Source organism: Orcinus orca, chromosome 2 (assembly GCF_937001465.1).
Source record: "Orcinus orca chromosome 2, mOrcOrc1.1, whole genome shotgun sequence".
NCBI classification, from domain to species: Eukaryota; Metazoa; Chordata; class Mammalia; order Artiodactyla; family Delphinidae; genus Orcinus; species Orcinus orca.
Genome location: NC_064560.1, coordinates 25,832,597 through 25,853,835, shown reverse-complemented (window position 1 = coordinate 25,853,835; position 21,239 = coordinate 25,832,597). Strand labels below are relative to the sequence as shown.

At 38.2% G+C, this 21,239-nt stretch overlaps 1 protein-coding gene across 2 annotated transcripts in view; it reads left to right on the top strand.

Annotated features, from left to right (window-relative positions):
- The window catches only part of NET1 (neuroepithelial cell transforming 1), a 53,322-nt gene extending 32,918 nt beyond the window's left edge, over window positions 1-20,404 (top strand). Inside the window, exons 1-10 of one of the 2 annotated variants that reach the window (XM_004281685.4) lie at window positions 7,608-7,862; window positions 12,867-12,974; window positions 13,387-13,554; window positions 14,158-14,220; window positions 14,552-14,648; window positions 15,005-15,081; window positions 15,914-16,171; window positions 16,619-16,789; window positions 17,787-17,973; window positions 18,281-20,404. In XM_004281685.4, coding sequence (XP_004281733.1) covers window positions 7,770-7,862; window positions 12,867-12,974; window positions 13,387-13,554; window positions 14,158-14,220; window positions 14,552-14,648; window positions 15,005-15,081; window positions 15,914-16,171; window positions 16,619-16,789; window positions 17,787-17,973; window positions 18,281-18,687 — 1,629 coding nt within the window. In that variant the 5' untranslated portion in view covers window positions 7,608-7,769 and the 3' untranslated portion in view covers window positions 18,688-20,404. Of the gene's footprint in view, window positions 1-7,607; window positions 7,863-12,866; window positions 12,975-13,386; window positions 13,555-14,157; window positions 14,221-14,551; window positions 14,649-15,004; window positions 15,082-15,913; window positions 16,172-16,618; window positions 16,790-17,786; window positions 17,974-18,280 lie in introns of those variants that run through there. The other variant, XM_004281684.4, reaches the window with a different exon arrangement.
- The last annotated feature ends 835 nt before the right edge of the window (window positions 20,405-21,239 follow it).

Here is a 21,239-nt window from a genome sequence, read left to right as displayed (position 1 = left end):
GGAGCTCCTACTATGTGCCAGACACAGAGAGCAAAACAGTCTTTGCCCTCATGAAGCTTACATCCTATTGGGGTCATAGATTATAGCTGTCTGCGACTCTAGAAATTTGTGGGGGAGACATGTATTCTAGTCTTTGAATACCTCTCTTCACCTCCTTAAGACCCAGTCTCCTCCAGGATGTTAGGCAGGGAGAAAGGACTGGAAATAAGATAGTCACCTTACTGGATGAGATTACAATCCTTTTCATTGTTGGCTGTAACTTCTGTTCTAAATTTCCCTCTATGGGATCAATGAGAATGAGTGATGGCTAATGAGGAATCCATTCTGGGAAACTCCCCTAGGTATTGGTAGTCTCTTGCAAGATTTAGCCACATCTTTTTGATGACCTTAGCAAGCATCATACCAACAGCCCTTCCAGTGCATGCTACCATCCCAGGGTAGGGTCTGCCTACCCTGATGCAACCATGCCAGTAAGACCATCTCCCCAGTCTCTTCTCTGTTCCTCATACTGGTAGAACCGGAAACTCATGTGGAGTCAGTGCCATATTGGCCCTCTCTGCTATTGAGAGTCCCTAAAGGATGGAGGGCTTGAGGAGAAGAGAGAATAATCTCTTTCCATGAAAAGTGCAGGGCCCCAAAGACCAACAGCTTTATTTCTCAGGCCTTTTCTTATTTTGCTGGGATAGTCCCAGGGAGAGACCTGCTGATATGCACGAGATAAATCATCCTGTTTAACTAATGCCTCCAGAATACTAGCACCTCTGTACTCTTGATAAGCATTAACATGAGACAGGGATTCTCCCACTTTGTGCACACTCCGAAGGTCCATCTGCATGCCTCTTCTCCAAAATATTTTGTCTCAATCTTTCTGATTTTGCTCCTTCCAAGTCCCTGGCCAATCAGCCAGACCATTCACCACTTCTCAGGGGCCTGTATGGATCAGTACTTCATGCCCTTTCTCCCTCTGTATAAAGTGAACAGCCACATGTGCTGCCTACAGCTCTACCCACTGGGTAGAGCTTTACCATCCCTAAATGGGTCCGTAATCGTGCTCAAAACAACAGATGAAGCTATCCACCCCTGAACTAGGGCCAAGTTTTTCTCCTATGTTAGTTGATTATTGAGAACCCCACCCCACCCCCACCAACAGATGAGGAGTTGAAGGGGAAATTTCAGTGTAATGTACCGGGTAACATGGCAATCTGTTCAGTAATTTACTTATGCCCTTTGGACTGGCTCAGGCCTGATTCCAAATGACCATTTCCATGGTACCTGGCCAATCCTGTGACTCAGTTGGTATACTTGGCCTTGTTCATTTGGGGCGGCTCTAATTGCATTAGTCACATGATGTAACGTGGGCAGGTCCTCAGTCTTTACTATGGCTGCTAGCACACCAGGAGCTGCTGTTCAAACAGCAAGTGGTTTCCTGCCATGGAAAGCATACCTAGCTTCAGAACCCTAGGAATCTGCATTGAATTTCTCTTCCTGGCCTTGCCAAAGACGTCACACAGCATCTTTGTCTACCATAGACATCTCAAGCTTGATCAGATACACTGGCTCACATGGCCTGCAGGGCACCTGACACCCAGCCTGGACCTGCTACAGTGGCCTCTCTTGCTCTGGATCCTACTCAAAACTGTGAGCGTTTCAGATTACCTCATTAATGGGTCAGAGCAGAATTTCCATGTGCAGTATCTGCTCTCTTCAACCTAGTGCCATGCCTCTTTCTTAGTGCTGGGATGCAAGGTGCAACAATTTGACCTTTACCCAGGAGGGGAGATCCCAGAAAGCCTCAGGCCATTGGACCTATTAAAATTTTTCTAATATGGCAGCCCTTGAATTTTCTTGGCATGCATTTGACTTCCTAGACTGTCCAGAATACTTGTCATTTCCCATTCACCACATCCTGTTAGTATGGTGTCATCAGTATTCTAGACTAACATGATGCTCTATGGGATGTCAAGGTCCTTGTGGACTCTGTGACAGAGAACAAAAATGTTAACAGCCTCAGGACATGAAATGTAGAGTGCTGTCTTTACCACGCAAAAGATAACTACGTTTGCTCCTTACTAATGGTTATTGAAAAGAACACACAGGCTAGATTAATAGCTGTATACCAGATACTAGAGATGTGTTGATCTGTCCCAGTAAAGGTTCTACATCTTGCACAACAGTTGAGATTAAAGCTCCCACTTAAGTTTTCAGTGGTCCACTGTTAGCCATCACAGGCCATCTCGCTGCAGGAGGCACACAGATCAACTGAATGGAGATACAGTAGAGACTACCACTCCTACCTGCTGTAATTCTGATGGCCATCTCTGCGTTTTCTCTCGGTGTGCAATATTGCTTCGGTTTATTACCTTGGCCCAGGTGTAGGGGGTGAAATTTCAGGGGCTCCCACTTGGCCTTTCCCTCTGTAATGACTCTGAGAACTTGAAGGTTACCACCTACTTTTTCAGGCTTTTAAAGCAATTAACAAAAGCCAGCCAACTCTGCAATCCTTACAATTACTATTGCCCCCATGTTGTTCATTTGTCACCACTGCTATATATATGTCATTGCTTCACTGCTCCATCTGTACCCAATTCATATCTTGGTCCTTATCACCATTTTATCAATGAGTGACCAGTTCCAGAATCCCATCCAGTGTGTCTAATCTCTAGTGCCAGTCTCAGTGTCAGTGTCTTAGCCGGTGTTCCCTCCAGAAATCAGAGCCTGAGACGCGAGATAATTGACAGGTAGTCTCTTTTCAGGTGTGGTGCCAGGGAACAAGGAGGCAGCTCATGCACACATCTAATTATGGGACCTTCTAAAGAGCCATGTAAAATACACCACACAGTTGTCTTCTCAAGGGTCTGAAGAGGGGCTTTTATCCACTAGCTCCTGTGCTCCATTAGTCAATGGCTGTCCCATGGGGTGTTAATCCCTCACACTTCCAGGCTACACGTGTAAATGCCACACTCGGCATCCGAGAAGCCAAGGGTGGAAAGCAAGAGGGGCGCAGCTGAGGCCAGGACCTGTTGGAGGCGGGGCTGGTTGCTGCAGCAACAACTGGAGTAAGAAATGAGCTGAGAAAACAGGAGGCCGGTGCGAGACAGTGTTATTGGTCGTCAGGTTTTGACCTTAGCTGAGTTTCAGGGAAAAAAGGCAGAAAATCCCACTCAACATTTTGTTACATAAGTATAAGCGATCTTTACATGATACTGGAAGATCCCTGTGTACTTGAAATAAAAATCACCACTAACAGCACCAATACCCAGTTTTATTTGCTGCTTGTATTATTGCAAAAAGAACCATGGTTTTGATAACACCAAGCTTCTTAGTCTTTCTAATAGTATTAACTGATCTGAGTTGATCTTTTCCCAAAGTAAATTCTTAGTAAAGCTTGGACATACTGAAATTTTAATCCAAATGACTTTTAAGAACTCAAATCCACATACAACTTCATTACTAACTTCTTTCATACTCATCTCATCCAAATGTAACTGCCTGTTTTAGTGTTGTTTTTAAACTTATTACTAGATATTTTAGAACTCTGATTCCTCAGAAGTTCCATCTTGTTAATATTTCAATCAGTGTTTCCTTTTTTAGTAAGATTTGAAATTCTGTTTTTAACTAACCTATTTTTAGTGAGATACATAGTAGTTATTTGTAATCTTCAACTCTAGAGTTTTAAAATGGAACATCGTTTTTTTATATTTAGAAAAAGTCCTTAAAATATTTCTTGTGAACTGTGGAATCTTTTTATACACTTGTACAATTTTAAAATATATGTTTAATTTATCAATATAAAACATGAGAGCTACATAGGGCTAAAGATAAAAATTTTACTATCAATATAAGCCCTTACAAACATAAAGTGGAAAAAAGTAGGTTGGCAATTGCATTTCACAATATCCCTTGTAGAGGGCAGCAGAGAGCTTAGATTTTTGTTTTTTCTTTACCCATAAGGCTTTCCTAGCCTAAGTTCCAATTGCTTGTTATTGTTCCAGACAAAAGTAAATAAAAACAAATATCTGTACCAAAAAAAGTAATGATTATTCTTCAGCTTTAATTTATTTCTAAATTCCAGAATTCTAATTTCACATTAAAAGGAGAAAAACGGTAAGTAGGGTAATAGTCCTTTTTCTGTAGAGAAGGGAAACATCTCTCTCTTTACCTTATTCAAATTTTAGGAAAGGAAGCATTGAAGGCTCCATACAAACAGAAGAACAGAGGCTATAACTAAACCTGGTTTTTGGAAAACAGTAATTTTATCAAAAACTTGATTTCTTAAACAAAGCTGCATTATTATTTTTAGATAACACAGTTATGTTTTTAAGTTTATAAACTCTAGATTTTCTACACAAAGAAAAGACACTCAACCAATCTGTGTTTCAGTTGTAGAAAGTCATATAAATAATTGCTATTAATAACATGATCAGTAAAGTAAACCATTGATTGAAATAGGATCTCTTCTAAAACTTAAGCAGCTGGAACTATTTTGTTACTATCTTTTTATTTACCTGCCTATAATACAAGTAATCTCTCTACTGTGGTTTTATGCTTTCCTTCTCTATAAAATGTTGGCAGTTATTTAGCAAAACTAGCCTGGGACTAGGAGATTGGGTTTTAAACCCAGCTCTGCTCCTAACTCGTAGAATGACAACTAGCAGTGCCTGAGCACTGAGCTGTACAGACCGGTGCTGAAGGTGGTACACGGATTGTCTCACGGGGAAGAGACGTTGCAGCCACAGTTGAGCAGACCAGATTCAAACCTGTCCAGCCACTGATGACCCATGCAACTTGGGACAAGTTTCTTAAACTTTCTGAGTTTCCTCCATCTGTAAAATGAAGGTAATAATACATACTTCATAAAGTTGGTTGAATAAGATAATATGCATAAAGCTCCTGGCACAGAGTAAGGACTCACATTTCCTTTTTCTTTTTCCTCACTATCCAGTTTCCTCCTAAGAAAACTGAGGAGGATGAATTAATGATCACAAAGGACCTTTTCAGCCCTTGTATTTTATAGAGCATTGTTAGAGTCAAGATTCTCTCAGGCTCATGGCTCAGAGTGCTAACTGAACATTCCTTGTCCATTGTTGCTCCTATAGATGCTGTCTACAGTTGTCTGAATTATATTTAGACCACAAACCTGAACATCCAAAATGAAACTAAGATTTTAGGTTTGGTGAGCTGGGATTTTTCTACTGGGACTATTCACTATTAGACCCTACTTGGTTTTTGCAGGCTATTTCTGCATTTAAGACTTCTACCTTTACCCTTCGGATCCTTACTGAAGGAGAGAAATGAGAGATATCCTTTCCCCTCGTTACCTTGGTCTTACCTCTATCAGAACTAAATAGAAAAACATAGTTTGGAGAAAGACATCAGGTAAGAGACCATGAGAATGCCCTAGCAACTTTTTTCCTCACTCCCACTCTGCATAAGTCCTTTATTCCCTTATGAAACTAAGTAGCCATAAAGTATTGGCCTTACTTGCAACCATCTTTTAACTGATGAAACTAACTGAACCAGACTACTGGGTTCTTATTAACTCTGAGGGCTTAAGCGGATCAGCGTTCTTACCTGTAAAATTACGGAACTGGATTCCATGATCTCTAAGGTGCTTCCACTTTAATGCTGTGGAACTACCTACCACAAACAGCCTCTCAAGGCCAACTGCATCACGCATGTTGCCCAGGTGTGACCTGGTAATAAAGAATAGTTGACGAAATATAACCAATCACCATTACTTTTTTCAAAAGTCTAAAAGCAGAAAGACAAATTAAGAACATCATCCCAAATGCAAAACACATTGATGTTTATGTAAGGGCAGCATTCTTTCTTCCTGCAAGAAGTAACACTGTCCTGCGAACCTTAGTAAATTGTTTTTTATAGATTATTTGTCATTATAGTCTATGTCCACTATTACTCTGCTCTATTCACTCTTCAAACCTTTGTGGTTTCTCTTTTGTCTTCTGCTGAACTAGCACACTTGAGGTCTTCATTAAACTTGTAATCACTAAATCCATGAATCTTTTCTTACCCATCTTAATCTTTTTGTCGTAACTAACACCTTTTCTTCCCTTGGCATCTCTCCAAAGTTAGATCCTTGGGCCTCTTTTCTTTTTGTCCAGATTTTCTCCCCCAGGCATCTCATTCACTTCAGAGCTTCAACTCTGATCCCTGTGTCTCCGACTCCCCAGTCTAAATCCACCCTCTGACCTCTTCAAGTCCTTGTCCAACATTTCCAGGTTCTAGCTCAATAGTTTTATTTGCATGTTTTTCTACCACCCAAGACTCAGTATATCTAAAATGAAACCCAGAATTTTCTTTCAAAGCTTATTCCTCTGTATTTCTTTATTTGCATTAACAGTTACCCTTACTAACTTTACAGTTGTTGGCATCTTTGACTTCTTGCATATATCCTTTTCCTTTCCCACTGGTCCTACCTCAGGCAAAGTTCTTGATCCCTGACTGTGATTTTTGCATTATGGTTCCAGCCATCTTTCAAGCCATCTTAAACACCACCTTACAACATACCTCTCATTATCTCTCTCACGTGCTCAGTAAAGCCCTCTGCTCGTCTGTCTTTACCCACAGCCTGAGACGTCAGGCTGTGAGTTTGCTTTTCATGCTCCTTTGGGAAAGCCTTGCAATTTTCCCTTGCTCAGACCTTTGAAAAAAATAACATGACCTTCAAGGTACTGAAACAACATGTTACAGCCTCTTCCCTAGTGTCTTTGCCACCCTCATCTCATCTGCCAGAATTGGTTTCTTCTCCTGAACTCCTTGCTAGCTGTACAGCTTATTTTGGACTTGTCAAAAGCTGTCTTGCATTACTTATCTCTTCGTGTGGCCTAGCTTTACACAGTGGTCTGTTAGCGCTTTAGGAGCGTATATGAAACCTATTTTTTTCTATCATCCATAGCATCTAGAATAGTGCCTTTTACATAGATTTCTCAGATTTCTCTGACCCTAATAAATCCTAATAGAAATGTTTTTGCAAATTATCAGCATCATATCATTCATAGTAGCATATGGTTAAGAGGAAATCCTACTTTTCGAAATAGAATACAGTACTCACTGTAAAAGAAGAAACTCTGCTTTGTTGCAGGCCTACCAAACCAACAGAAGTAGGGTTGCTTCATAGATGCAAGGCTTTGGACTAGAAATTGCACTTATGTAATATAAAAGCAAGGCTCCTGGATAATTAGGCTTTTCTTTAGTATATACATTTTTTAACTCTGAATTACAATTTTCTTAAAGTTGTCAAGTTGTCCGTTCTAAATTATTTTCTAGGAAATAGGGTTTTATAGAAAAAGTATCCCTGTGTGCAGCTAAGTACTAAGAAAGGTAACCTAGATACACAATTCATTTGTCTTTGGGAATGCTTTTTAAATCAGGAAAAGCCTTACAGTAACCCAGTTTCCTTTTCCCCTCTGGTCTCACTATAGAAATTCCAAACCTCTTGATAAAGAGCTTTCTCTGGCAGAGAAAGCGGAGAGGCCTAGGTGTGCCCCGCTGTCAGTTAAGGGCTGTCACGTGTCCCTCGGGTGCCCGCCCACTAGACCCGGCCCAGCCGGCCCCGCCCACAGAGCCTGGAGTGCTGCTGGCGTCTCGAGCGCCCGCAGAAGCCGCTACGCCGGAGACGCTGGGTGATGGCTGCGCGGGGCAGCTGAGCGCCCAGCCGAGCTGAGCCGAGCCGGGCCGAGCCGGGAACTTCCCTGCAGGCTGCCGACTCCGGGAGGACTTGGGCTGGGGGCGTGAGGTACTCGGAAAGCATGGTGGCGCACGATGAGGTCGGAGGTCTCCTACCTATTAAAAGGACTATACGAGTCCTCGATGTGAACAACCAGTCCTTCAGAGAGCAGGAGGTGAGACTTGAAAAGCCAAAGGAAGGTTTCTAACTCCACGGAACTTGAACGATGTTTAACAGTTTATTAACAGTATATTGTTAAACTTAACTTTTGATCTCACTGAGTATTAAAACGTATGACTTTGATTTACATGCAGGTTTGAAATGTGTTTAGGAACTATTTATGCATAGTGTAGCTTGAGTGTACACAAACTTTTATACAAAAGAAAAACATTTTAAATGTATATGCTGTTCAGTTTGGTTAAATTGGTCACATTTCTGATGCTTAATACAGTTTTCTGTTTGGTTGGGGTTTTTTGGTTTTGGGGGGGTTTTGACCTGCATTTATTTATATTACCTAGTAAGTCTTAAGAACTGCTTTGTGGAGTAGGAAAATAAGAATCCCTTCCTTGCAAGTTAGTGCTAGTGAACAAAATGCCATCTGACCTAGTGTTCATTTTTCTTTCCACGTCTAATAAGTTCATTGTGTGTGACTTTTGTTCTTAAGAAAGCAAAATGTGTTAAAATATTTAAGCCAACAAACCGTTATTTAGGTGCTTCTGCCCTCCTTGCTTTAATTATGTAAGTCGTACTTTTTTAAAGTCTTTATGAACATTTATCAAAATAAGTGATTTTTATGCCATTTTATTTAATTTTGATAGTTGCCTTAATTGTGGGCATTCTGTTTATATAGCATACCACAATATATATACACTCCATGGTTATACTATATTATTATATTTCTTATCTTCATTGGGGTGATGGTTTTGTGGCTGTATACATATATCAAAATTATCTAATTATACATTTTAAATATGTGCAATGTGTTGTATATCTCAGTATAGCTGTGTATCATACATACGCACACCTTTTGGTAGTTAGAATAGCTGCCGTCTTTCAAAGGTATGCTTTTATTTGGTGTGATTTGGCTTTGTTTTTCTATTTGTTTGGTTTTGGCTTTTGTTTATATGTTTCTGTTTTCTCAAAAGTGGTCATCAGTGTAAATACTAAAACTGAACTAGTCTTTTGAACTAGTCTTTTTGTTTGGTATCAGACACCAGCCATGTTCTGGCATACCTTTATTCCAAAGATTAAAAACACCAGGAATGTTGTCAGGTTTTTAGCAACACAGCCTTAAATAAATAACTAAATTTGACTATTTCTATTACTAAGAGGAAAGGGAAGACATCCTGTGAGATAACTCATCTTTATCTTTTTATAAATAACTTTTTCTTTTCATTCTTCTTAAAGTTCTTGCCAGGTAGAGGAGAAAATTATTTATCTAGTAACCCAAATGAGTAAACCCAGACACATGTTTTTTTGTGTGTCTTGATTTGGTTGACTCTAGAAGAGACCCTCCTGGAATATATTCTCTTATGTGACATCATTAGGAGAAAAAAAACGTTTTACAAAAAAACCGGGTTCACAACAGAATTTTTCCATGTTGTTGCTTTTATGTGCAAGGTACATTCCAGTAAAAGATTTGAAATTGATGTTAACAATTTTCTGTTTATAGATATCCAGAAAATATTTTAAGGCATAAAATCTGACTACAACTGGATTAGTAAAATAAATAGATTGATTAAAAACTCGTCTCAAGCCAGATTCCCTATAACAACGCATGTCATTGCCTGGCTAAACTAGATAGTGTGGTTAAAAGGTAACCTAAGTAAACAACATAAATGAATATTACAGTTCGTAAAGTGAACTCTAGCCCTGGTGAAAGGTTGCCTACAATAGAAAAAGTTCCTTGAGTATGTACAACTTGTTGGTGTTCTTTATCTATTCCCATAAGTTTTCAGATTGTCTTTTGAGGAGGGTGTGTAGTTTCAGTATCTGTACTCGTTCTTTAAGCTTCTTGTATTTACCATAATGCTGTTAACAATGCTCCAAAACAAAAATAAACAACCACGGCAGCAAAACCATTATGAAAGCCTTATTCTGGGTGATGGTAAGATAGGTAGAGTCCTACTCCTCTCTTCCTTCTTTACCTCCAGACCCTGTACCTGCATTGTGTCTGCAAAGGGGCAGAGGTGGGCGGAATCCCAGCTCTCAAAACACCAAACCAAAATAAAGTGGCTCGTCTAGACCTCTAAAGAAAAACTGCTTTTGGTTGTAGCTCACATGAACCAAATTCTAATCAATAAAGAGACAATTTTTTGTCCCTACCCTATAGGTGACCTGTGAATGCGTAGTTCATAACACTTTTCCACAAAAGTTGTCTGTATGATTTTTTTCAAATAATGTATTTATCCTGAAATTCGTGAGCCATATTCAGTATTATGCCTTTACATTTCAGTCACACTTTTTGAGTTATTTTATTCATTAAAATTCTTCATACTTTTGAAGTAAATATATATGCTAAAAGTTTGTGTTGTGTCTGCCAAACATTCATCACATATGAACTTTTAGTAAGGCAGGAAAGTTACTTTTGGATCTTAAAAGCCTGTGTGAAAAGTACAAGGTGTCCTCCCACCCCATCCCCTCCCCCATGTACTTCCTGATTCAGCACTACTTTGGTACAGAGAGCTTTAAGAGTATCATGCTGTACTGACTGAGCTAGCCAGGCGCTCTTACCAGACGTTTTAGATTAGATACAGCCCTGAGACTAACATCTCTTTGTGAAGAAGTGAGATTATAGGTGGGTTTCTAAAGGACTGTGGAACATATTTAATAACAAAATACTGCTTATTAGCATTATATCCTGACACACTAAAGAGACAAAATCCACATTTCAGAGTTTTAGTTTCAGAAAGGTGCTTTAGATATGTTTACACTTAATTATCTAAATCTAAATTCTGTAGTTTTTATTTTAAATATCACAGTTTTAAATTACCAGGAAATTAATAGTTGTACTGATCCAAAGATAAGAATTTTTTGATTTTATGTATTAAATTAGATATCAAATATTCTTTTCCTTCCAGCTAAACTAACGTTTCCTTTCAAATTCACTGGGAAGAGCACCTTTCCAAACACTTTTAAATTGAAATTAAATATTTTATGATTTACTAGGAAGTCAAATGGGTTATGATCTAAACAAGGAAGAGGAATTAACCTCTTTCCAAACTATGGAACAGAACTTTCTGACAACTGCTTTGTTTCTAGTTGGCGTTGGCATATCTTACTTTGTGAGGTAATTATATCCCCATTCAAACAGAAGCGTCTTTGTCCTGTCTTTACTCAAGAGAAAGGAATGCCTTCTGCCGCCTTCTGCCCATGCATGTGTCGCTTCAGTCTCGCACAGATGGGTCTGGTAAAGGCATCCACACATGGCCTTGGCCACACAGTGTCATTTTACTACATATCCTGGAGCTTTCTTTTTCGGTTCATTTAACATTGGCACATTAGTGGCTTTATAGTCATAGTTTTACTTTGGAGTTAATTATTTTGGCGGGGGAGGGTTGGTCTACAGCACCACCTCTTAAGGACTCAGGGGCCTGAACTCTGTTGGTTGTCCACAAAGTCTTCTTACCTTAGTGGGTCACATTCCCTCCTCATATGTGTATATACCTTTAGGAGCTTTAATAAGTCTAACTGCTTCTTTGAATATTCAAATCATTTAAGTTTCTTTCCAGAGGATTTTAACCCTTTCTGCCACTTTACTTTTAAATTATTCTTAGGGAATTATTTTTACTCACTTTCCTCATCTCTTTTTTATGACCAGTCAATTCTTTGATTGGTCACATCAAATAATTCTTAGGAAAAAAACTTTTTTATCTGTCATTTTTAAGTGGTAATTTTTATATAATTTTTTATCGTATATCCTTCTGAAGTCTCATTAAAATTATTTTGTCAAGTATGCCACAATTGTCAAAGGCACCAAATATAAACAAATAATTATGCTCCATAGACATCATAAAGGATAGGCCTGTCCTGTGATCTGGCCTTCTTTATCTCAATAGCTGTGTGAGTCACCTAATGGTATGCCTCCATTTTCCTAGCAGTAAAATTAGAGTAATAAAAAAATTTGTAAAATTTTGAGGTCTTTGAATGATAAATGATGTTTGCTATACTATTATTATTTTAAAAACAATACATGTAAAATAATATGTCCTCTGAATTTGTATATATTTTTCCTTGAAGTTAATTAAATGTATGAAAGAGGATCTAATTATTTATAAATACCAACATTTACATAGTAAGTGGAAATATTCCTAAGAAAGAATGTTAGTAATGGGTAAAACTTAGTATGCTCCAAGAACTGTTCTGAGCCCTTTAAACATACCTTAATCTTCATAACACCTTTATAAGAGAAGTTCTAATATTAACCCCATTTTACAGATGAGAAAACTGGGACCGAGGATGTTTCCTATCAAGTGTCCAAACCAGGATTTGGGCCCAGTCAGTCTGATTCCAGAGGCGGAGTGTCCTCTTAACCACTGTCCTAACTGTGCTAGAATACCTCCACAACAGGGACCTACCTCACTGCCTTTAGAGCTGACCCATTCCAATGTCAGATGTGTTCATTTAAAAGCTATTCTCTAACTGAAGTATTCAGGAGTAAAATGATAGAATGTCTGGCATTTGCTTTAAAATATTTCAGTAGAGGCAGAGATGAAACAAATTGTTATACTAAAAACCGCTGAAGCTGAGTGATTAAGTACATGAGGCCCATTATGCTGTTCTCCCCTTTTGTGTATGTTTGAAATTTTTCTAAATAAGGTGTTTTTTAAAAGTTACTCTCTATATTAAGCTAAAAGCTTCTAAAGGTTTTTAGAATCTAATTGTTTGTTTTAATTTTGGGTTTTTTTCTGTTTAATGATAGTATGTTATGTTCTCAGAGTGATGTTCAGATATTTGACTGGCCTTTCTTATACCATTTATTATTTAATAAATTACTGTTATTCTTTAGTGTTCTTTGTATTTCAACAATGAAAAACAACATTCATTTTCAGAGTTCCATGTTTCTGCGTTTTATACTGTACAAATATCTGGTTTTTGAGAGGGCTTAACTTTGTCCAAACTTGTTTGAAATCATTACACCTAAACACACATTTAGTATAACTTGTTTTTGTTTTCACAGGAGCCAAGCAATAAAAGAGTTCGGCCTCTAGCTCGGGTCACATCCTTGGCAAATTTAATTTCTCCTGTAAGAAATGGAGCCGTCAGACGATTTGGTCAAACCATACAGGTAGGGACAAGTAATGTAGTGAGGGGACTTTTTATAGAAGCCTAAAATTTGCATTTTCTTTGAGTCATACAAACAGGTTTTTACTATTATACTTAAACATAACTTTCCTTTTTTGGAATGTGCTGGTAAGGCATATTGTTGCCAGAACAATATTTATATAACCTCATTATATTAGTTTGTATCTTATATCAAAGCAAGATCTTTGATAGTTTTTATTCCCAGAGAGAATTTTGACTGATAAATATTTAGAATACTGCTAGATAGAAGCTTGGATAAATAATTGTTTTATGCATAGAGAAATTCTCAGAACCTTGCTTTTAATTTGTCTTTCTATTTTTTTTTTAAGAAAAAAAGTAATAATTCCTGTATCCTCCAAACCTTCTTCTCGTTCACCTCTTTCTTTTCTTTTCAGTCATTTACCCTTCGTGGTGACAACAGATCCCCCGCTTCTGCCCAGAAGTTATCCAGCAGATCTACAGTCCCGGCGCCCGCCAAAAGGAGAAGCAGTGCCCTGTGGTCGGAGATGTTAGACGTCAACATGAAGCAGTCTTTAACCTCCAGAGAGATCAAACGTCAGGAGGTGTGCCATGCTCAGTAGCAAGACCATGTGTACTGGCTTAAACTAAAAAAAATAGACCCTGATTCTGTTTGTTTTTTTTTTTTTTTTTTGCGGTACGCAGGCCTCTCACTGTGTGGCTGCTCCCATTGCGGAGCACAGGCTCCGCGGCCATGGCTCACGGGCCCAGCCGCTCTGCGGCATGTGGGATCCTCCCGGACCGGGGCACGAACCCGTGTCCCCTGCATCGGCAGGCGGACTCTCAACCACTGCGCCACCAGGGAAGCCCCGACCCTGATTCTTAAACATATGTTTTGCCAGAAGAATAGCAAACTAATGCCTATGGCAAGATAAACTTGCATTTTTGTACTTGAATGCCATTCATAACACATGCTGAGCAGCACCTGAGATGGGGGATGGTCATCCAGTTTAACAACTCGGATGGGGTAGAATTATGAAACCTACGGCATCCGCTAATTTGAGATTCCATTCTGAATTAGTTTTCAGACGGAATCACTTTAAAAAGCGCCATTCAAAACGTCAGTTAAATGGTAAATACCAGTTGTATATAATTTTTGTTTCTCAAAGGGAGGAGTGATCTATGATGTTTGCTGGATTTTTTTTTAGGCAATATATGAAATGTCCCGAGGTGAACAGGATTTAATTGAGGATCTCAAGCTTGCAAGAAAGGTCAGTAAATAACTTTCTGTCATGTGCCATAGTTTTTAAAAATTACATTTCACAAATTCTAAAGGATGATTTTCTTACCTTTAGAAGTTGAAAAGTAGAGAATATCTACTGGTGAATACTTCTTTTAGATGAGGTTTATTAGATGCATCTCTTCAAATATGAATATCAGTAAGTCTATTTTGGGCTTAACATATACTTTAATTTCTTTTATGTATAAAATAGAATCCACACTAGTTTTACATAGTTCGTCATGCTTGCATTCAAGTACAGATCTCTCATCATGTTTTATTTGCTTGATCTCTTTGTGTGACACATTTCTCCCCTCTGACAGGCCTACCATGACCCCATGTTAAAGTTGTCTATTATGTCAGAAGAGGAACTCACACAGATATTTGGTGATTTGGACGCTTATATACCCCTGCATGAAGGTAAGATATGCTACCTAATTTTCATAGGATTCTGAACAGCAGTAACAAGTAATTTTAAATCTAAACTTCTAACTTAGTGCTGAATATTTTTTAAATTTTTATTGAAGTATAGTTAATTTAAATATTATATTAGTTTCAGGTGTACAGCATAGTGATTAAGATTTTTTATAGATTATACTCCATTTAAAGTTACTATAAAATATTGACTATATACCCTGTGCTGTACAATATATCCTTGTAGCTTATTTATATTATACACAGTAGTTTGTACCTCTTAATCCCCTGCCCCTATCTTGCTCCTCCCTGAATTATTTTTTAAATAAACCTATTGGCATTTCTGCTTCTTTACACTTCAGATTTGTTGGCAAGAATAGGAGAAGCAACCAAGCCTGGTGGAACAGTAGAGCAGATTGGTCACATTCTTGTGAACTGGGTATGTAGCAAGTTGTTGCCTTCAGATAGGTTTATACAGATGTGCCAGACTTGTCATTTATGATCAATATCACATTGATTTGATCCAGTTACTGGATTCTAAAATCAGATAAATAAGGCGTTAAAACTGAACAAATTTACATAGCTGTAGAAGTTATAGTCTCTGTTTAAAAAATATTTCATGAATGATGCAGTTTCATTTGTTTTAAGAATATGTTCCTCCTTAGACAGAATTCCCACATTATATACCATCAGTTATCTGTTTTATTCTCTCAGTTAACATTTGAGTGCCTGCCAGATGCCAGCCACTGTTCTAGGAGGGGTGACTAGAGATTCAGTGATAAAAGATGGTCTCTGCATTTATAGTCAAGTGAGAGAACAGGCAGTAAATAACCAGTCTCAAGGCTGTTGAAGAATGTGAGAGAGGAGGGCTCAGGTGTCCTGGGAATACAGGAGACCAGCATGTAACTGAGGCTGGGGAAGTAGGAGGCATGAGTCTTTGTTTGGATTTAGCCATATTAGGGAAATTGAAAAAGGGCATTCTCAGATTGGCCCGAAATACTATCCAACCCCCATTATCACCTGCAGGAGAATTTTCACAGCTTGTTAAAACTTTCAAGAATAGCTATAAGTATTCTATGGTAAATTATGTTGGTTTTTCAAATGTTAAACTGATTCTGAACTACTGTGATAAACCTCAAAGGATCATATAATAAGCTTTTGATTAAAAAAAAGAATAGCTATAAGTTTTCTGTTTTGTGTCCACAGTCTTACTAATGGACTAAATTGTAACAGGAACTCATTATACTTTGTTTTCTCTTATTACTCTTCAGTTGCCAGGCTTGAATGCCTACAAAGGCTACTGCAGTAACCAGCTGGCAGCCAAAGCTCTTCTTGATCAAAAGAAACAGGATCCAAGAGTCCAAGACTTCCTCCAGCGATGTCTTGAGTCTCCCTTCAGTCGAAAACTAGATCTTTGGAGCTTCCTAGATATTCCTCGAAGCCGCCTCGTTAAATACCCTTTACTGTTGAAAGAAATTCTTAGACACACTCCAAAAGACCACTCTGATGTTCAGCTTCTGGAGGAAGCTGTAAGTAGTCCAATAAGTGATTCTTACGTTTTTCAAGTTTACATATTAGCTTGCCTGAGAAAGATATACAATGATACTCTCACACTGTCTGCATGTTGAATCAGCACAGTGAAGTTTTCTGTAGTCGTTTTAAGTTCTCGTATGTTACTGCACTGTGCACTAATAAAGAGATGTGTAATACATAACACATTTTATATTTATATTTTAGTTAGAAGACCGGATTCTAATCTGATCTCTTCCATCAGCTAGCTGTGTGACTTTGGGCAAATCACCCATTTGGCTGAGGCTGTAAAATGAAGGGACGGCTGAATTACCCGATTTCTAGAGTCCCTTCAAGCTTTAACATTTTATCATTTTAATGTGACATTTTAGTCCTGTAGGGAAACAGGACTAAAATAAACTAATATGCTGAAAATGCTACATTGATTTTTTTTTTATTATTTTTAGATATTGATAATACAAGGAGTTCTCTCTGATATCAACTTGAAGAAAGGTGAATCAGAATGCCAGTATTATATTGACAAGCTGGAGTATCTGGATGAAAAGCAGAAGGACCCTAGAATTGAAGCTAGCAAAGTATTGCTTTGCCATGGGGAACTGAAAAATAAAAATGGACATGTAAGTGCATTTGGACACTAACATATGAAATGAGCAGTTACTGCCCTTTTCTCACTGTTTAATTTTTTTCCACATTGATTATGAAGCAGGTTTATAAAATAAACTCATCACATACTGAAAGAAGGTAACTGGATTTTATGTTACCAGCTTTGGTAAAGCAAACATTTGGTTTCTGTCATTACCGAATAAGTTAAATGTCTTGGTGGAGAATCAGTAATCATTTATTTTTTAGTTTTGAAGCATAAATCAACTTGTTTGGCTAGGGGTTCCTTTCTAAATAAATTATTAGTTTTATGATGTTCAATAAAAAAGCATATCCTTCAAAAAAATTTTTTGCAGAGTTTATAGTAATAGAAGTAGTTTTTAGCACTACTAAACAAATTTTTGTAGCAGATTGAATGAGAGCAAACTTATTTTTTAAATCTTAATTACAAAGGTACCTGCTAGAACTAAGTATAAGCATGGGATGGTATTTTTATTTCATTACGTGCTTTTCAGAAGCCCAATTTGTAAGTTGAGGTTCTTTTTTGGAAAAGAGTTAATCTTTCATCTCTGATTTCTATCATGAGTCCTCATTGTTCTATAAAAGCTTAAATTTATGTGGGACAAAACAGAACAATTAACATTTTTACCAGCTTACATTTTTAAATTCTCACCCTGTTAGAAGACTGTGGTGTATAGTCCTGGTGTTTCCAGTCACGTTACCACCGACAGTCAGGTCTTTGTGGTGCATAGCGTTTGCTCAGCTGCTGCTGAATCTAATGTTACACACGGATAAAAAAGTTGCATATAGTCTGTGATGACAAAAGCTCTCCGAGGAGAACATACATAACTTTAAAATCACCATCGTTATGAAGTCATTTGTAAGGGGGATCTTAGTAAATCAATTTGATGAAATTAGTAAGATCAAATCAAGTTGTTTTTACAATGGATTTCAGTCAACTTAAAGTCACAAAGTTCCATATTTAGGAAGCATTTTTTTTTCTCATTTCTCCAGAAACTCTACATTTTCCTGTTTCAAGACATCTTGGTTTTGACTCGGCCTGTTACACGAAACGAGCGTCACTCCTACCAGGTTTACCGGCAGCCAATCCCAATCCAGGAGCTGGTCTTGGAAGACCTGCAGGATGGAGATGTGAGGATGGGAGGGTCCTTTCGAGGGGCTTTCAGCAATTCAGATAAAGGTAAAAATACACGCTTTAAAATAGTTTCAATAATCATAAACTCAGTTTTAATCTATAAGAATTCTGTCCCCACACAAAAAACTAACAATGAAATGGGTTCCATCATCCTATACCTATTACACTCCTTGAGTTGGCAGGTGCTGTGCTGCTCTGACACCAGCACATGTACCTAATAAGTAACATCTAGGCACTATGTAATGTATCTGCCTAACATGTGCATGCTGTATAAATACCAGCACCCATATTCACTTTATCTAGAATAAACTTTTTAAGTCTGATTTCCATTTTTTAATTTTTCTTTTTCTAGCTAAAAATATCTTTCGAGTTCGCTTCCAAGACCCCTCTCCAGGCCAGTCCCACACTCTACAAGCCAATGATGTGTTCCACAAGCAGCAGTGGTTCAATTGTATCCGAGCTGCCATGGCCCCTTCCCGACAGGCCACCAGCCCCTCCGAGCTGCAGGGCTTGCCGGAGCCCCACGAGGAGTACGGAGAGAACTGCCCCCCTGCCAGCAATGCCAGGGCCCAGAGACGGGCGTCCACGGCATCCAGCGTGACTCAGGTGGAAGTTGATGGAGACGCTTCCGAAAGTGGCACCCCGGTGCACACAGCAGACAATGCTAAGGGCACAAAAGCGCCCCGAGCCCAGGCTGGCCTCCGAAAAGCCAGGGACAAAGCCCAGGTCGGTGGCAAGCGGAAAGAGACACTGGTGTAAAGGAAGCTCTGTGGTAACCGGCGGAGAGACTTTATTTATAACTGTGTACAGTTGTTCTTTCTTGTAATGTGAGTATGGGAGCGTTGCAGGGTTACTTAATACCAGTCTTCACATTTTCTGTGTTTTTGGTTGGGTTTTGGTGGTGGTTTTTTATTTTTTAATTTTTTTTAATGGCAGCTAAAGATATATATGCAGATTACTGTTAAACTGCAGTGTTTCTTTTTTTTCCTCAGATCATCTAGAACATGTAAGTCTGGTATTTTTAATCAAATGAAATACTTATGAAATGGGTTTTCTCTTCATTCTGCATTCATCGTGACTTTTTTTTTTTCTTTTTCTTTTTTGCGTTATGCGGGCCTCTCACTGTTGTGGCCTCTCCCGTTGTGGAGCACAGGCTCTGGACGCACAGGCTCAGCGGCCATGGCTCACGGGCCCAGCCGCTCCGTGGCATGTGGGATCTTCCCGGATCAGGGCACAAACCCGTGTCCCCCGCATCGGCAGGCAGACTCTCAACCACTGCGCCACCAGGGAAGCCCCATCACTTTTTAATACCAATTGTGATGTTTATAATATTGGCCAAAGCTTAAAATTTTGCAAATACAAGGATTTTACCAGTGTTTATTTGATAAACTTTGCATGCAGAATTTGAAATTTTAACATCGGCATCTAAGATCTACTTGGAATATATGTTTGCAATATTTCAGAATTTATGTTGAAACATAAGTTCCTTGGAAAAACAAAACTTAATAGGTTTTCCATTTTACCAACTGGAATGCTTTTTATTAGTTTGTTTTTCACTGCACATTCCTCATTTTTCATTGATTTAACCTGCCAATTATTTAATTTTTTCATTGTAAAGTAGTTTTTAGTATTTGCTTTTATTTTTTTACTTTGATGCCTTTTCAAATTGGCATGTCTTTAAAGTGTTTTTCTTCCTTGATTAAAAATGTGTGTGTGTGTGTGTGTGTGTGTGTGTGTGTGTGTGTGTGTGTGTGTATTTTTTTAAATCATATTAACTTTACCAAGTGAAATCAAGCCATACTGTTTTTGAGCCAGTTAAGAAAATTGCAATTTTTAAAGTGTAGTATTTCAGGGTTAGAACATACATGAAATGACTCAGTATATTCTGGACTACTGAAAGAAAACCACCTTAAGGATTTCATGGAAAGTTAATATTGTCTGAAAAGCAAGAGGGAAGGAAGTTGGCTGGTAATAAGTATTAAAAAAAAAAAAAAAAAGAGGGAAAAAGAGTGTAGTTTTGTCTTAAAGTAAAAAATGTCTGGTTGTGTCAGACATTTATGAAAGATAGTAAAAGCTAAACTTGAGAGTGTGTAGTAAGTTGTAGAAGGCTTGAGGGAAGTGAACTGTATTTGCCTTGGTTTACAATACATGCAAATAATGGGTTTGAAAAGAAAATGTGTTGAAAATTTGACCATATGAGATCAGTTTTGGCAGATGTATTCATAAGAGACTGGTGAATCTTTTACTATGAAATGTTTCTGTTCAAATGAGATCGTAGTCTTTAAGGCGGGGGTGCTAAAAGCCCTATGTCATGGCAGATTTGTAATGGTTATCAGCTCAAGTAAATGTTGACTATTATGTGAACTATATTTGGCCAGTGGAAATGAAAATTGAAAAAGACTGTAAATAGTTACATCCAAATGATTTCTCTGTATAAATGAATTATACAATTAAAAAAAGAAAGTCACACACATAATCACCCTTAAAGGTTTCTTGGCTGGTGGATGTTTGGGGGACGTTTGCCAGAATGCGTTGGTATAGCAAAGGGGGTGATGGCAAGCCTCACAAAGTTCTTTAAAAAGTCATAAATACTTACACCTTTGAAATTCATTGAAAAGTAAGAGAAAAAGATTCAATTAGGTCAAGTTTTTTGAATCTTATTAAACCATTTAGAACACATTATAATCAGAAATAGCAGTTGAATTGAAGACAGCTGAACATCTGGCCACTTTCTGGATACAATAGTAAAGCTATTAGCAAAGCATCCTCATTCATTTGATTAATTTCAGATTTTAACTTAGGTATCTCAGGTTTCTAACTCTGGAAATTCAAAGTCAGTAGTATAGATTATATCAGTGGTTGTGATCTGAAAAATCAGCAGATTTCTAATCATTTGTAGAGATGTTATAAGATACAGTCTCTTCCAGAATTACCTTGATCAGCCTCAAGTTGTAGAAACAATAGTAGTTCTAATATTGTTAATGAAATGATGTTTTACTGAAAACTCTAGCTTCCTTGGGTTCACTCAAGGGAAAAAATAAGACCCAGAAACTGAATAATTGTGTAGAATGGACACTCTTCATAAATTGCATCTATATTTGAGAACATCTGACGATTTAGCCTAGTAGTTCTCAAGCCTGTTTGGGCATCAGAGTCACGAGGGGTACTTTGAAAAAAATAAAGGTAACTGGGCCGCACCCCCTAGCTCCCCTCCCCCAATTCCTACACCTGTTTCACTGAGTCAGTATCTGGGGGTGGGAGTAGAGGGCTGATAATTTATATTTGTAAACACTCCCCCCTAGTGATTCTGA